The sequence below is a fragment of the Echinops telfairi genome, unplaced genomic scaffold (genome assembly GCF_000313985.2).
Source record: "Echinops telfairi isolate 266 unplaced genomic scaffold, ASM31398v2 ScPeMD7_40;HRSCAF=151, whole genome shotgun sequence".
NCBI classification, from domain to species: domain Eukaryota; kingdom Metazoa; phylum Chordata; class Mammalia; order Afrosoricida; family Tenrecidae; genus Echinops; species Echinops telfairi.
The window spans coordinates 1,490,080-1,508,297 of NW_022103938.1; the positions used below are offsets into that span (position 1 = coordinate 1,490,080).

Sequence of the window (18,218 nt, forward strand, 5' to 3'; positions counted from 1 at the left end):
AGGTAAGATGTGATCTGAATTTAGATACGATCTCAAGAAATTTGACACACTGCACAGTAATGTCTGAAGAACATACGAGTTGGGGGATGACACCAAGAACGTTAACTATGAAGAAAGCAAAAGGTCATGAAAAAGACAGGAAAGAAAGAAAAGACCAAAGTGGATGTCAGAAGATACTCCAGAAACAGCTAAATCTAGAAACGATCAACTCAAAGAGCTAAGCAGAAAGAATTTAAAGGGCGCTTGAGAAGACATAACAGAACAGTATGATGTAAGGGGCAAAGATCTTGAGTTGGGAGATCAAAAGGATATAATTATTAATGTATTTGAATAAACACTTCTTGGAAACCATTTTGCTGATTCTACTTTTATTTTCACAAACCTAAAAGCAGCTTATAATTTTACTTTAGAAAAGTACAAATAAACACATTTATTGCACATAGAAATCATTTCATATGAAGTATTGCACATGATAGAATTGATTGGGGAAGTCACAGGTTTATTACCAGATATGACTGATATTTTTACCGGTTTGAATAATACAGAATTTTTCCTAATAGGGATTTGCCATATCATATATTGTACATTTCCCAACACTTTTTAATCTTGCTTAAAAATAGTCATCATATTCATTTGTCTTTTCTTGGGAAAATGCTGTATTTAAAGTTTTAAAGGGTAGAAAAAAGAAGAATACAGAAAAAAGGAAAATTTCCGTTGAAAAGGACCTGTCTGCAATGAGGAAGTGAAAAAAACATCCCAAACCAACATAAACATGAATACATGATTACTCCTTTGGAGAACTAACGTTGCAAAGTAACTTAGCAAACTTCTCTACAAAGAGAGAAATATTTCAAAGTTGAATTTAATAGGCATTTACCCACTTTAAAATGTTCTCTTGATGAGAAATACATTCTAACCGATATCTATGTTATCAAGTAATATTCCTTCTGCTTATATCCAGGTGATTTGTTTTGTTTTTACTTCAACTCTTGAACCAAACTCACTGCCTTTTAGTTGATATCAACGTATTGCAAGACCATCGGCCTGGGCGCAAATACCCCATTGGATTTATGAGACAATATTTCTTTATGGGAGTGGAAAGCCAATTGTTTCTCTTGTGGAGCAGCTGGTGGTTTCAAACTGTGGGCCTTGTAGTTAGCGGCCCCTCAGGTCAAACACTACCGCCACCATCTTCCTCCTTCCTATAGTGCAAAAGCAAGGCCGGCACTCACTGTTGGTAGTCACTCAACAATAAATAATAAAATTAAACCTAGTTTAAAACATACATTTCTGAATTTAAAAAATAATAAAGTGCATCTGAAAAGATTCCTTGTTCTCGTTCTTTGGCATAGTTGTCAGTCACCCTATTTGGTTTCCAGAGCATGAAAGAGGATTCCACAATTCAGGTTTGTCCGGAATGCTTCTCAATTTTCTCCACAGTCTTTCTTCGAAGAAGATTTTCAGAATAATTCAGGGAAAAAAATGTCTCCATAGAATCTGTTGGGAAAACCTTAGCCCATAGAGCAGCATCCATGGAAGTCGATAAGCGATGTGTTTCTTCATTGATGGGAAGGTTTGCTACATATCCAGTGTAAACGCCTTTGACAAGCTGTGCTGCTGACATCAGTGGTATTAAAAAATGGGCAATTTCCAGACTCCATCTCGCTGGACCTGTTAAACAAACAATAAGTTATGAACTTCATTCATGATTTCTGTGTAGATTTACATGAGAAGAAAGGTGGTGGTGGTGGTGGTCTCTGCTTTTCTGCTTAGTGGAAATCTATGAGGCAAGATAATCAGCAAAAAAAAATGTTGCAAATTCATCTGCAGAGACAGTAGAAAATAATTCATGGTACTAACGTCTGGAAAGAATTTCCAAAGCTAGGAATAAAGAATTCCATTTGTTTCATTAGCTGTTTAAGTTTGTAGAACCTTTGAGAAATACTTTCTATGATGAAGAAATATTCAATATTTTTTACCTGTTCATACAATTTTAGGGTCCCATTCATGGATATGAAACAGGTTTAGAATGTGATACATATTTAGAATTCCTTTTCTAGAAACCTGTATTATCATCTCTTTGATATTGCCTTAATCATTATAAAGCTTTCTCTTTTTTTCAACTCTGAATGTCAGAAGGCAAAGATTAACACCAAACTTTAAAAGTCCTACAAATTAAAAAATTTGTAGTTTTAAATTTATAAATTTATAGTTTAGAATTCACTAGGAATGGAAAGAGATTGAATATATTTAATGCTGCAGGAAATTTTCTCTCATGTTCACAGACACTTCTAATTAGGCATTAAAATATTATTATGTCTCGCTGTGGAAATAGAAACTGGAAAAATTTAAGAAAAACTCTTTTCCCGCAACTCTTTTCCTCAGTAAAATATTGACAAGAGATCAGAAATGATGCTCTTTTTTCTTTTTCTTTCATCATAGGAATTATACCTGGATTATTTCCAAACGAACTATGGTAAGCCTGTTCCTCACACTGCAGTTCTGATCTGCCTGTGGCGGGCCATGGAGATAAACGAGGTGACCCTAGAGGACAGAGTAGAATGGCCCACAGGGTTTCCTAGGCAATGATCTTTATGGGACAAAGTCACCATGTTATGTTTTCCATGCAGCCCCTCATTGCCACTGAGTCAATTCTGACTCATGGAGACCCTATTGGACAGAGTAGTATTGACCCGGTGGGTTTCTGAGGCTGTACATCTTTATCAGTGTAGAAAGGCTTATCTTCGGTGAAGTGGCTGATGCTTTTGAACTGTTAGCACAGTGACTAATAGCACACCATGTAACCCATCATGCTAGCAGGGCTCCAAAGAGCTGCTGATGGGATGGAAATGCCATTCTTTTTGTCAGCAGCTGAGTGCTTAACCATTGTGCCACCAGGGTTCCTGAACACATGACTAGAAGCATTCATTGTAAAGTTTCCTGAGGATATAAGCAAAAGAAATCAATAATGTTATGCCTTCCTTAAAAAATTCCAGAGTGTAAGCATACAAAAGAGGCTGTCAGACCTATCCTCAGAAAGAGGAAAGCAGTTTCCTCAGAGAGAGGAACATTACATGCTGTGAAAGGAGAAAAGGAGAAAAAGAAAGTGGTTCTCGTGAGCTGGCAGCCTGGGAAAGTGAGGAGCACTGTGGAGACATACCGGTTATTCAATTCTCTGCCATTGGACCACTTCCATGTCTGACCAGTTTCATTATTCATCCCAATCCAGTGTTCCAGGCCACTCATATACTGTTTTAGAAAGATCTTGAAGAAAGCATATGTTAGACAATCGTTGAGGGTAAATAAAAAATAAAACTTATTTCTCAGAAGCTGCAATTAGAAACTTCAAAACTGAACTGATCACGTATGACTTCCATATAGGATATGCATGGCTTTTTTTGTCTCTGAAGTTAAGCAATTCAAACAAATTTAAAAGATTAAATTGGACTCTCATTTTGACATTGGATTGATCATATGCCTTTCTGTGACTTACATTTCCTACCGAGGAGATAAGGTATTTTCTTAGAAGGAAAGGTTTCCCTAAACCACACAACTCTACCAATTAAAATACTATTACTTTGTAAAATTGAATTTAACTAATATTATCTTACCATCTCCTTTTCAGAATCAAGGAGAGCAAGAGTAGCACCATGTTCAGAGCAATAGCCTTGGGCCATGGTCCAGTTGCTTCTTTTTGTGGAAAGATGGTAGCATTTCTTTTGGGATCCAATCCAACCAGCCGAACATGGAGAAGCTGGGCTGTCTGATGGCACCAAGGCAGTAGAATGGCCTGGACAATTGTACTGGCCCTCTGTGAACAGGAAAATTTGTTTGTAACAAAGGAACCAAAGAAATACCTACAGCATGCAACACTTGTTCAGGGAATTCTGGGTTGTGTTAGGAGATAAAATAAAGGATAAAATTCAAAGGTGAAGCTTGAAGGTAAACAAGCGGCCATCTAGCTCAGAAGCAACAAAGCCCACATGGAACAACATATCAACCTGTGTGATCACGGGGTGTCAAACGGATCACTGAAGACAAATGGGTGCATAAGCAAATGTGGTGAAGAAAGCTGATGGTGCCCGGCTATCAAAAAGTATAGTGTCTGGGGTCTTAAAGGCTTGAAGGTAATCAAGCAGCCATCTAGCTCAGAAGCAACAAAGCCCACATGGAAGAAGCACACCAGCCTATGCAACCACGAGGTGTCGAAGGGATCAGGTATAAGGCATCATCAGAACAAAAAATCTTACCATAGTGAATGATGGGGGGAGTGCAGAGTGGAGATCCAAAGCCCATTAGTAGGCCACTGGAGATCCCCTTGCAGAGAGGTCTCGGGGAGGAGATGAGCCAGTCAGGGTGCGATGTAACAATGATGAGAAATACAACCTTCCTCTAGTTCCTAAAGGTTTCCTCCCCGCTCCCACTACCATGACTCCAATTCTATCTTGCAAGACTGGCTAGACCAGAGGAGGTACACTGGTACAGATAGGAACTGAAAATACAGGGAATCCAGGACGGATGAGCCCTATAGGACCAGTGGTATGAGTGGCAAAACAGAGAGGGTAAAAGGAGAATGAGTAGGAAAGAGGGAACCGATTACATGGAACTGTGTGTGACCTCCTCCCTGGGGGACCGACAACCAAAAAGTGGGTGAAGGGAGACGTCGGACAGGGCAAGATATGACAAAATACCCATTTATAAACTATCAAGGGCTCATGCGGGAGGGGGGAGCGGGGAGGGAGGGGAAAAATGAGGACCTAATGTCGGGGGTTTCAACGGAGAGAAAATGTTTTGAGAAACGATGTACAAATGCGCTTTACACAAATGATGTGTGTATGGATTGGGATAACAGTTGTATGAGCCCCTAATAAAATGTTAAAAAAAAAAGAAAGAAAAAAAAAATTCAAAGGTGAGCTGAAGAATAAGAAGGAAGGTGGTTTTCAGCTTAGTGGTCTTCCATTGCATCTAATTGTCATTGGACAGGAGACGCAATAGTAAGGTTGTCTTTCTTGGAAAGTTTCAGGAATATAGAAAACTCCAGAAAATAGTCTTTGAACTAGAAAAGGTAAACTGAATTATACATTCCAAATAAAGTTTGAATGTAGTGCTGAATAACAGGACTTGCATAATGCTCTAGATTTAATAATACATTGAAAAGTGAAGGAGAGAAGAATTTGCAAAGAAGTCAATGGTTGGTGGTGTTTTGTCAAATTATAAAATTTCATGTTTGTTGAAGGCAAAAGTGTATCTTGGTGGAGACATATGCATTAGATACCATATCATTAAGTCTCTGAGAATTTATAGATATATATGAATTACCCTTCTACCATTTTGTGACACTTTAAGTAAAAGATAAGATTGCCCAGATCCTTGTAAATCTATGGCTTCGATATTTTCTTCCTGACAACAATGGATGTGAAGTCCACAGTTTTTCTAATTAAATATTCATTTACCTAGGATCTAAAATACCCATCATTCTAGACCTAAACATCTGCTTAAATGTAGTTGTCCCTACAGTAATGTATAAATCATATATGATTTTAATATTCATACAGATGCTCTGGAAAATTCAGTAGTATTGAAAAAACATAGGGTTGCATTTAGCATTGATTAGGAAAATAGTCATGTCTAGTAGATGAGAGGATCCCGAGTAGAGCCGATTTTTCTGACTATTTAGACACAATCGATCACTGTTCATTCAATTGGGAATGCATATTCCAGCTGCGAGACGGTGAATAGACTCATGACTCACCTATCAAGGCAATGAGAGCGATGGATAAAATGGTGATGATGACAACAGTCACTACAGCACATGGGATAGGAACTTGAAGTGAACCTTCATGATGTGTTGAAAAATGGGAGCTGGTGGCATTACCTGAAAGAGAGAAAGCTGATGCAATCAGGCAGGTTCTAGAAGTAAGAGAGGTTGAATATCTAACGCCCAATGGAAGCAGTTAAATGTACCAAAATTCTAATTTAATTTTCTCTACATTTTGAGTGAATTTGGAGTTTCTTTGTGGTTAGAAGAGAAACAATCGAGAAATAGTATTGAAGCCCTAAAATATGAGCTACAATCTTAGAAAATCACAGGGGCCGTTCTACCTTGTCCTTCGGGATCACTATGAGTCAGCATCACCTCCACAGCAGTGAGTTGAATTTGTTTGTGTTTTGGGAGGGTATGTAATTAGTAGTACTCAAATCCTAAATTTGTCATTCTATTGTTTTGAACATAATCAGAACATTTATTACTGAACAAAACTTATAAAAATCACATTCTAGGTACAACCTGTTTGTATTAACTTGATGTTTGAGATAATGCAAATGAGTACAAAGGTGGATAATATACTAAAATAAAATATTTAATTGATGTATAAATTCTACAGCTAGAACAACTAAAAATAGATTGGAAGTACCAATAATTGATGAAGACAGGGAACACATAATATTTTTTGTACGCTGTTCATGGGTGTGTAAAATGGAAACACACTTTGGAAAACTGTCATTAAAATTAGATGTACACCTACCTTATGATTCTATGGTTCTATAAAACTATGTCTGCAAAATGTTTTATACAAGAATATTCATAGGGCTAAATCTCAGAAATAATCTAATTACTTATCAATAAGAGACTGAATTTTTTTTAAATCATGAAATAGCCATACAAGGGGATTCTACTTAGCAATTTTAAAAAGGAAATAACAATAGCTATATGCAACAACATGACTACATCTCAAAATACTAAGTTGAATTAAAAATGTAGTTACAAAAGACTACGGATTTTATCATTTGATTTGCAGGAAATTAAATGTGATATGGTGATAAGAATAAGAAGAGTGGTTGATTCTATGTGTGTGGGAAGATCAGTTTAACAGGGAGAGACCAAAGAACATTGCACGGTGCTGGAAGTATTATAGTGGAGTAGTAATACAAGTGTCATCATTCATTAGATTTTTCACTTATGACTTGTGCATTCACTGACATAAGATACACCTCAATTACAATCAAATTATAATTAAATTATTTTTGAGTGAACATTCAGATACAGTTTTATAGCTAAATATTGGATAGGTAATGATGAAACAAATTTAAAATTTTCTTTTCACATTAAGAAAAATTTTGTGTAAGAATCCAGAATATGAATAGGATATTAATGATACTTCTTCGAAAAATAGAAAGGTAAACTTTAGACTATAAGCAAATAATTGAAAAAGGAAAAAGAAAATTTTGTGACATATTTTGGATGGAATATTTGTTAGGATGAGCTATCAGGGTTTTTAAAAAGCCACCTCACAAGAAAAATATAATTCCCTATTATGTTCTCAAAGTGAAATGTATGACTTGAATACTATCAATACTAACTATGAAAATACCTGCAACTCTTGAGGCATTCTTGTTCAAAAAGGTGGGACTTTTATAACTAAAAGGCATAGCTATAAAGGACATGAATTGAAATACATTTATTTTGTTTCTTTAAAACATTTATCTCAGGATAAACTACAAAGAACTATTTCATTCATAGTAAATGATCATATAGTGGGTTTCAATATCAACTTTTGATTCCTTTGGAGTATGTTCTTTCCAGCATAAATCTGCATTCAGATTTTGCAAGGAAAACTTTTGCTTCACTCCAATCTAGTTCTGTTACTGGAAGCAGCCCCTGCTAGGTAAGTCAGCCAGCTCAGGGATCTGTCTAGTTTCACTTCTTATCATGTGTGAACCAGTCATGCTGCTTGGACTGAACTGCAGTAACAGGGCTGTTTGCTCCGGAAGTACTCATTCAGCCAAATACCATGCTTTTCAGATCCTAACTCAACCCATCACCCACCCAACAGATTATCTGTGGAGATGACGCTCAGAAAGACACTGCATCTCTTAGTGGTAGCAGTTCTTACCCACAGAGGTCCTGGATGGTGCAAAATGGCTCGGCATTTGGCTGCTAACACAAAGATTGGTTGCTTGAATTCACCGTGAGTCATCTCAGAATAAATGACTGGCTAGCTAATTAAGAATACTTTATAATTTATTCATGAGAGTGGGAGGCTGGGGTAAGGGGGGAAAAAAGAGGAGTGGATTCCAAGGGCCCAAATAGAAAGTAAATGTTCAGAAAATGATGATGGCAACATATGCTTTGATACAACAACATGCTTGATACAAAGGATGGATGGATTGTTATAAGAGCTGTAAGAGCCCCCCAAAATGATCTTTTTAAAAAAAGAACCCCAGCCTTTGAGAATCCTGAGGAGCACTGTTGTACTCCGAAACACATCGGGTAGCTAGGAGTCACACTGATTTGGCAGTAAATGGTTTGGTTTGGCCTTTCTGTTAGCAACCCTTTGCTTTGTCACCTGGGTGACTAAACACTGCCCCAACAGTAAGCTTCCTCTAGGTCTCTCACCAGGCTCGTTCATGAATGCAGTTGAAAACAAATCACTATTTTTTATGGACTCACTCAAGGATGGTGTTAAAATATTTATACTAAGAAAGCAACTACAAGGCTGGTGTAACTAATAATTGAACAAAAATTTTGGATAGCTTCAGGAAAATATTAGGCACTTCTTTCAACTTCAGTTCTCTCTGTCGTTATCAGATTGTTTCATTGTTATCATTTTTTTTCCTTTTTGGAAGCTCAGCTAAGCTATACATTATGGTTCACCTGATTCCCTAAAAGAGCTAATGCTTTACCCTCGTTCCAAATTTGAATTTGTGTCTGTAGGCCAAAGACAACTTTAGTAGAGAAGACTGATAGTGTGCTACATGTGAATCAGTCTCATAGACACACTCTCAAAAAACAATCCTTTCTTCTAGATTGTTCTATGTCCATCACCCCCCCCCCCAACACTCCTTTTCTTCTAGATATCAGTTGCTTACAAGTAAACTCTAGTTCTTAATGTTATTGCTTTGGGCACCTCCTGTATTAGGGAGGGAAAAGGATAAAAAACCACGAGGGACATGTCACAGGAGAAAGGCAAAAGAAGCAATAGAAAACATTCTAGGATTGGAAATATAATAGATAGGTGGGAGAGAGTCAATGGCTGGAAGACAGGAAAGTGTAGATCGCTAAGATGATAACGTTTTAATTAAAAATGAAGGACATGATAGCCCTGTCAGACTCATGTCGAATTTGAAGCCTGTGTTTATGAGGAAGAAATAGAGGCTGGCATGAAGAGGAAGAGACCCATAGAGACTCCTGACGCAGAGGATTTCAGTTTCAAGCATTTTTTCATGGCATTACCCCTGGGAGCCGTCGGTACAAAGCTATCCCTATAGTTATTCTCTCAAATGTTGGAAGCCTGCACAGTTCTAACAGTGGCAGGACACGGTTGTAAGCACATGAGTTGAGGCATGCAGAAAGTAGACAAATGATACAGGGTATGCAGTCGAAGATGTATTTGTTCATGTGGTCAACAGAATTGTTCAGGGATGCTCCCTGGCTCGTGTGCAGCTGATTATGGCAAACTAATGGAGAGAGGAGGGGAGTAGAGAGCATTTACGTTTTCTAAAAAAATTAAGATGATATAGATGGAAACAAAGTAAAAGATCTTTAAAGATCTAAAATTCATGATTGCAGGTACCTCTCAACTCCTAACTACCCTACCTTCTCATAGTGAAAGTTTTTACTTCTCCCTATTTTCCTTTATATTTGCATTGAAATAGAACCCAAGTTCTCCAAAAAGACAAGATTCTGCTTTCCTGTAAGTACCAGTATGTACAAAACAGCATCAAAAGGTTCATGAAAAAATGGAATTCAAAAGGTAATGGAATATTCTGAGATACTTTGGAAGCCGCCTCATATTACACATATCGTCAATATATAAGAGATCGGATCTGACTTACTTTGTTGTCCTTTCTCTGGGTGCAAGGAACTGTTTTCTGTCATGGAAGAATCTTCTGGAATCATCTTCAGTTTGCTCCACGCTCCCTGGTTAATCTTGGGTTAAGTCAGTCTGCGGTGGAAAGTCTTTGCTGGGGCTCGTTTTCGGTCTGTGTCTCTTGTGGCGCCTCGGCATTTATACGCCCCTGTGTTGTCTCCACCCCTTTCCTCTTCCCTCCTACCTCCCCAGTGACACCAGTTCTCTTTAATTTATGCCTCAGTGACCCAGACCATTTACAATGTGTTGCTGTGGTGAGAGACGGGTTTTCCCTACTGTCTGAAATGTGCTTTCTCACAATTGCAGGTGTAGCATGAAGGGGCACATGGGATTTTCCCAAGAACTGAGCTCTCTGTCTTTAAATATGTAGCAAAAGCAAATAGTTCAAGAGGCAATGTACTCTAACAAAGATAAGGAAAAGATAGAAATTTAAGTCAGATTCTGTCCTTAGTGTATAAATTCAAGTCTGCATTTATCATACTAAGTATTGCTTTGTCCACTGGCTTCAAGATTTGTATTTTTGAGGTCAATGCAGTCCGGGCAATGAGGAGGTGCTACATCCCTGAAGTCCCAGTCATCACTTAATAGCTGGTATCTATTCAGCACACTCTATGTGCCCCACACTGTCTGGGCCATAGGTTTTATTGCTGAAGCAGGATGATAAGCTCTCTATCCTCGTAGATCTCTGTTGATCTCTTAAGTTTTACTTAGGAAGCAATGATGGACTTTCAGAAGTGTGGATTCACTTCACTAGTCCCTGGGGACTAGTTCTTTTATTCTACCGGTTTAGAAAGATTAGGTATCAAGTAGTTTCTTTAATGCAGGAAATAGAAACTTGTGGTCTGGAACTTCCTCACTGTATTCTACAAGTGTTTACCTGCCATCATGTGCTTCATTTTCTTGTTAAGCTGTAAGGGTCTTTATACTTCCTTGATTTCACCTCACCAATCACATCCCCGACATGTATACACACACAATAGATTTTTGGTTGTTGTTGTTGTTTTTCAGGTACCTCAGAAGCTCCAGACATCTCAAATGTAATTTTTGTGTGTGTGTGTGTGTGTATAAGAGAGAGTTTTATATAAGGAGTAATTATACATGAAGAAAGCATCTCAACCCAGTCCAGTCCAAGCCCATAAGTTTGATATTGGCCCATATGTCCAATACCAATATATAAAGTCCTCTTCAGACTCACGAGACACATGCAATGATGCTGAATGCAGGAAGATCACAGGCCAGAGGGTGGGAAGTCTTGTGGATCCAGTGGCATTATACGTATCTCAGCACTGACAGGGGTGTCTATGTGGCTTCTCCAGGTCCAGGGTTCTGGCTGCATTCGGGTAGGTCCATGTGGATTCTCCTCATGAATGTCTCTCAGGGAGTCAGCCTTGTCAGTAGAGAATCTCCAAGAAGCGAGCCGAGAGAGAGAGAGAGTCTCTCCTAGCTTCAAGGAGGAAGTCCAGGAATTCCCAGAATCCTCAGGAGAAGGCCATACCCACACAGAGGCCTCACTGGCTATGACCCGATTGACAGACTAGACTCCATCCCTTCTATCGTAATCCTCTCAAGTGCCAAATTGACACCCGATGATGTAACTACCACAAAGTCTGTTTGGACCCATCACCACCTTATGTGGTGAACGAAACACTGCCTGGTCCTGTGCTGTCCTCACAATTGTTCCTGAACTGAAGCCTGTTGTTGCAGCCACTGTGTCAATCTGTCTCACTCATGGTCTTCCTCTTCTTCAGACCCTCCACTTTACCACGAAGGATGTTTCTCAAGTGTAATTTTTATTAAAGAAAAAAACTTAAAAAAAATAAGAGAGAAAAGAAAAACTATAATGCTATGTTATTAAATATCCAGATAAGTTAGTAACGTTAATGCCAAGTGAATGCAGAATATCTATAAATGGCAACTTAGTTGGGGGTGAGGGTGGATATAGATCAAACTATTACTCTGGTTAACAATCTTTGTGCCTAAAAATTATTTTACTATTAATATTGGTTTCTAGAACAAAAAGATTCTATTTTCAGAGTAAAGTCTTGGTGAAATTGATCCACTTAGGTAGGCTTGGAATGATCATCCAGAGTGGATTAGTGAAAACATTGATGACACAAACAGGTATGTGTTGGTTCTGAGTGGTCATTTTGCTTCCACTCATTTTTCCACACTTAGATTTTTAATTTTCCATTCCAGCCCTCAATGAATTTCTATCCAAATTACCATTAAATTCTAGGCTCTTATCACAATTGAAAAGGCTTGTACATAGTTGAACCCTAGACCAACTTACCCACAATCCCCACCCTGTTAGTCACAGCCCACTCAAAAAGTAACCTCTCTGTTGTTCCATGTTTCCTGTACAGCAAATTTGAATTCTCTTCAGAAGATTTTTGCTCTAACAATCTTCATCTATTTCTTACTCCTTTAATTCAGTCAGCAATCCAGTGTGCTTCCCATCACAACTAAACTAAATACTCTACCCACCTTTATCTTTCTCTAGAACATTTTTCAATACCTGGTATTATACAATCCTCTAATCTACTTTCTTGGCTAGAATGTAAGCTACTTGGAGGTCAGGACATTGTCTGATCTGTCTTGTCTGTGTTTCTAATATTTTACCTAAGAACTGGGCATCATATTTGGTAAAGAGTCGAGGAAGATCCCAGACAAGATGGATTGACACTGAGGCTGCATCAATGGGTTCAAATATACCTGCTACTGAGAAGATGGCCCAAGATGAGGCAAGGTTCCATTCCACTCTGAGTTATAAGCTCCTAGAAGCAGCAGTCAAGAGATCAAAAGACGAGTGGCACTGGCTAAATCTGCTGCCCAAGACCTCTTTAGAGTATTAAAAAGCAAGGATGTTACTTTGAGGATTAAGGTGCGTCTGACCCAAGTCATGTTTTTTTTCATAGGCATGTGAAAGTTGGATATCGAATACAGAAGACTCAAGAAGAATCAATGCATTTAAATTGCTCTTCTGGAGAAGAATATTAAAAGTACCATGAACCGCTAAAAGGACAAACAGATCTGCCTTGGACAGAGTATGGCCACAGTGACCCTTGGAGGCCAGGATGGAAAGACTTCATTTGACGTGGTTAGGACAGGTTGTCAAGAAAGACCGTTCCCTGGAGAAAGACATGATGTGTAGTAAAGTAGAGGCACTGAGAGAGAAGACGGTCCTCAAAGAGAAGTATTGACATCGTGACTTCAGCAATGGGCTCCAGCATAGGCACCACTGTGAGGATGGCACAGGATAGGCCGTGTCTTGTTCTGTTGTGCGTCGTGGTGTCACTATGGGTTGGAATCCACTTGACGGGAACTAACAACAAGAAAAGCATGAGTTGGAAATGCCTCAAGATATGCGACAGCAGCAACAGTATGTATTCAATACATACTTATTTAAAGAATGAATGGATGAATATGAGTGAATAAAAAATCCATATGAAAATCATAAGGTTCCAAATTATAGGATGCTGTTTAAGGAGGCCTGTGACATTTGTGGTTGAAGATGTGACTCTGTGTACCTGGATGCTGCTAATGAAGGATGGAGGAAGAATCTCGTTCGGTACCTAAAATGAACTTTCAGAATTTATTGCTTATATTTTTATTAATTTCTTTGGTTGAACCCATTTTACATGCTGAATTATTCTCTTATAACTTGATATTTGGGTGAAACTCAAAATGATACCATATTCATTATGCTATAAAAATTATGAGATAATATGACTATTATAAATCTGCTCCATTTAAATTCTTTCAATTTCATAAGATATATAAGAAAGAAATTATCTTTGAACACAGTGGTAACGTTTGGCATGTCTTTCCACATGGTAAGATGAATTTTTGACAAGTAATTGGACTAAAGTAAAAATAATGGTCCATTATACTACTTCTAGTGAGTTATGTGGTGGGTTGCTAACCATAAAGCCAGCAGTTCAAATCCACTAGTTGCTCCATAGGAGAAAGATGAAGCTTTCTATTCCTATAAAGAGTTTTAGCCTCAGCAACCCAAAGACACCGTTTTACTCTGTTCGACGGGATCCCTATGAGTTAGACTCAACTCTACAGCAGTGAGGTTTTGGGAAAATGTATCTTACCCTGTCTGGTGACTCATATAAAGAAATAAAAATAAAACCCACCTCTATCAAGTCAAGTCTGATTTGTAACAACCGTATACAGGGTTTTAAAGACAGTATCTCTTTACTGGATCGGATAGCCTCGTCTTTCTCCCGCAGAGTAGCTGATGGGGCTGAGCTGTTGTATTAGCAGTCCAGTTCCCTGGTGCATAGTGGTTCTGACTTGGGCTAATAATTGCAAAGTCAGCAGTTCAAAACCACCAGGCTTTCTAGTCCTGTAAAGAGTTGTGACCTCAGAAGCCCACAGGGGCAATTCTACCCTCCCTGATAGTGTCACTAATGAGTCAGAATCCACTTGAATGGCAGTGCGGTTGATTTTATATAAACTTAGTAAAGTAGTGGGGCAGGAAAAAAAAGGAAGCGCTTCACAAAGATGGAGGGACACAGTAGCTGGATTGATGTGCTCAAACATAAGACCAGTTGAGAGGATGACACAAGCTTGGACAGTGTCGCTCTAGTGCACATGGGATCACTTTGAGTTGGAACTGACTCCATGACACCTGAAAGCAACTAACAATATGCACTTGAAAATGTAATACCTTTAGCTGGACATTATCCTTTAAATCTGAATATTCCAGAATGGTTATGCGTGTTGGCATTATGAAAAAAAATTACCACCACTCCCCCAGGCTTTATGGGCAGACATTTGATCATCTAGAACCATTTCTTTTTTTTAGTCCCTAGAGGCCCACCAGCCAAACAAGAGCCAAACCAGTGGCCCTTGTGTCGATTTTAGTTCATTGAGGCCTCATGCGTGCAGAATAGAATTGGGCTTGAACGTGTTTTCAAAGGCTGTGCCTTTGCAGAAAGTATCTCTAGGCCTTTCTTTCAGAATGTCTCTGAGTGGGTTCAAACTACCACTTTATAGTACGTAGGCAAGTGCTTTATAGTTTGTACCACCCAGGTACAAAACTTTTCACTACCCCTCTACTTTACCAAGTATGATGTCATTCACCAGGGACTGGGCTCTCCTGACAACATGTCCAAAATCTTAGAAACATTAATTCAATAAAAATATCAAAATGTGAAACTATTATTTCTCTCACATATCTTCATTCTAAGTTTATAAACTTCTGAAGGGAATATTACCTTCTCTCTAACCCTTCCCCAAAGGACTCCTGGTGATATAGTGTTTACTAGTTGGGCTGTGATCACATGGTCGGCAGTTCAAAACCACCAGCAACTCCGAGGGAGAAAAATTTTCTACTCCAGTAAAGTTTTCTACTCCACTGGCCTTAAGTTTTGGTTCCTTGTAGAAGCTAAGCCATTTTAACTTTATAGAGTGTATTCTTGCTCTTTTTCCTTCTGTTCTCGGATGTCTTATGACTGACTCTTCTAATTTCTATTTTACATGGAATGCTGCCTCCTCACAGGAGTTTCCTTAACCATCTGTTTAGATTAGCTTCAATTAAGTCATTGTCAATGACCTCATTCGCTTTCACTTCACAGACTTTTGCAATTTTACAAATTCACTTGTAAGTATGAGGTAAAATCTTAAGAACAAAGTCATGCCTGTTCATTCAACACTGAGTCTTTAATATCTAAGAGGGGCTACAAAAAAGGTCATAGAAAGAAATGGAATTGAAAGATAATGGTTTTTTTTCCCCCAGTAATGTTTTGAATGTCTTTTGAAGCTCTCATGTGAAGCACTTATTAAACAGTCCAGCTTTAAGAAACCTACATTACTTCCCTGAGCTTTTATTTTGTATTCTGTAAATTAAGCATATTGCATCTGATTAATAAAGGTTCAATGAAAACAAGATGAATTAGAAAATTAATTTTTTAACAGTAGTAACCATTAGGTATTTAATGATACTTAAAGGAATGCTCATCTGATAAAAAACATGAGAAAGGAAAGTTCCGCATTTGGTGTAAAGCTCTAAGAGATAACAGCTGAGAAATGATGGCATCATCGTTGATGTGATGCAATGAGGGCCCAGTCTGTCTGGGAAAGCAAAGGACAGGATGCTGCAGTCTAGCTCAAGTGACTTTTATGGTACAAGGACTCCTGTTTATGTGCTTAGGAGTTCTTAATCTGAGTAGCTAAAAGAAGGGGGAAAAATAAAATCGAAATGAACTTCAAGTCCTTAATGACATACAAGTTCATTTCAAACATATGTAAAAAAAAAATTCTCATCCTTTCAACTCTAAAAGGGAAAATAGATATGTCAATACTGAAAAATTAGTGCAAAAATAGTGATACTATTGCTAATAATGTTGTCTGTCTATATATGTGAGTATAGGTAAAAATATTGCTACAAAGTCATGCTGTTGGTGGTGCCAACAAGTTGGTTCTGACCATAGTGGCCCATGTACAACAAAACAAAACACTGCCCAGACCTGCGGCATCCTCACAATGACCCCTGGACTGGAGCCCACTGTTGCAGCCACTGTGCCGGTCTATCTTGTTGATTGTCTTCTTCTTTTCACTACCCCTCTACTTTACCAAGTATGATGTCATTCACCAGGGACTGGGCTCTCCTGACAACATGTCCAAAATCTTAGAAACATTAATTCAATAAAAATATCAAAATGTGAAACTATTATTTCTCTCACATATCTTCATTCTAAGTTTATAAACTTCTGAAGGGAATATTACCTTCTCTCTAACCCTTCCCCAAAGGACTCCTGGTGATATAGTGTTTACTAGTTGGGCTGTGATCACATGGTCGGCAGTTCAAAACCACCAGCAACTCCGAGGGAGAAAAATTTTCTACTCCAGTAAAGTTATAATAAACCCATGGGGTGGGGGTGGGGGTGGGGGTGGGGGTCGCGATGAGTCAGCATTGACCCAACAGCAGTGGCAGCAAGAACTTTCCCCAATGGACTCTGCTTTCTTCATTCTTACCAGCTTAAAATGGCAGAAATTTGGCATCCTTTAAATACTCTTTGAGTTTGGGGAACAAAAAGAGCCTGAAGGGGCTCACTCTAGGGTGGGTGGGGTAAGGTTTCCCAGAAAAATGCATGTAAAATCACCCTTACATCCCTCAAAGAATGAGCAGGTATATTGTTATCATGGGGGTGGAGTTGGGGGGCATCCTCAATGCAACGTGCCTGGCACTTTTCTCACCAATGGAAATTTCCCTTTACTTAACACTTCTTGCTGATCAGCTTCCAATGTGACCCTGTGTCCTTCAAGAAAATCTACAACGATTACTTCTTAGGAGTCACCATAAATGTTGCCATCGCTTCTGAGCTGATCTCTCGGCCTCAAATTTATCTAGCCTCCCAGATCTGTTTCAATTGGACCTTGATCTCTAAATTATATTGGACTATTCAAGGCACTCAGTAAAATCATCTTTACTAGCTTTACCTTGTTTAAAAAAATTAATGGTAGGCTCTGTTTTTTGAGCAAACTGATATTTTTGTAATGTTTTGTGTGCCTATCCTGCCCAAAACTTGCTAAGACCAATACATTCCCTTAAACTTGAAAATGCTGACTCTGTGGGGTCCCAACGGCAGTAGCCATCACATCAATGATACTTCTATGTTCTTCTTTCACGAGTGCCCATACCTCAGCCACAGTTCCTTCATTCATAGAGATTGAAGGTCTTCCTTCTCTTGGCTCTTCTTGGAGGTCTTCCCCTTCTCCTCTCCAAACCTGCCCCTGATTTGATTCTGATTCAGCAACCCTATGTAGGGTTTCTGGGACCTTGTGTATCTTTCCTGCGGTAGACAGCTTCATCGTATCCCAGGTGGAGGTTTTCCCAGTCGAAAGCCCATGATCCATTTGAAAAGACTCTTGCTTTATGCGAGATAGCATTCTTAGACACTTGCTGCAAAGCTTCAGTGATTTGGGAAGATGTCCACTTGAGTTTTGCTAAAAATTTTTAATTAGCTCTGATCTAAATTGTTCTAAAAGTATCATTGTTTAAGACAACCAAATGTGACTAAGATGACAGTTTTACTGAGATAACTTGTCTGCAACCATCCACTGATTACAGAAACCACTTTAAATAGACTTCATTGGAATAAACTGAGGCATGTATGGACTGCACGCATCTAGTCGCTATACTTTTTGAATTACTCTCGTATCATGCATAACACAAATACACTCATATTCTTACGCCCTTGGCTGATAACTGAAAGGTCAGTAGTTTGAACCCACCAACTACTCCATAGAAGAAAGATAAGTACCATATATACCCGTATATAAACCGAGTTTTTCAGCACATTTTTAATGCAGGTCTGTGGTAAAATTAGATGCCTC

At 38.6% G+C, this 18,218-nt stretch overlaps 1 protein-coding gene across 1 annotated transcript; it reads right to left on the reverse strand.

Annotated features, from left to right (window-relative positions):
- Nucleotides 1-394: 394 nt before the first annotated feature.
- On the reverse strand, nucleotides 395-9,903 carry CD69 (CD69 molecule). Its single transcript, XM_013008534.3, has 5 exons — nucleotides 9,835-9,903; nucleotides 5,753-5,875; nucleotides 3,612-3,811; nucleotides 3,161-3,264; nucleotides 395-1,671 (listed from the first exon to the last, which is right to left on the reverse strand). The coding sequence occupies exons 1-5, from the start codon at nucleotides 9,896-9,898 to the stop codon at nucleotides 1,560-1,562; spliced, it is 603 nt and encodes a 200-aa protein (XP_012863988.2). The 5' UTR covers nucleotides 9,899-9,903; the 3' UTR covers nucleotides 395-1,559.
- Nucleotides 9,904-18,218: the final 8,315 nt, after the last annotated feature.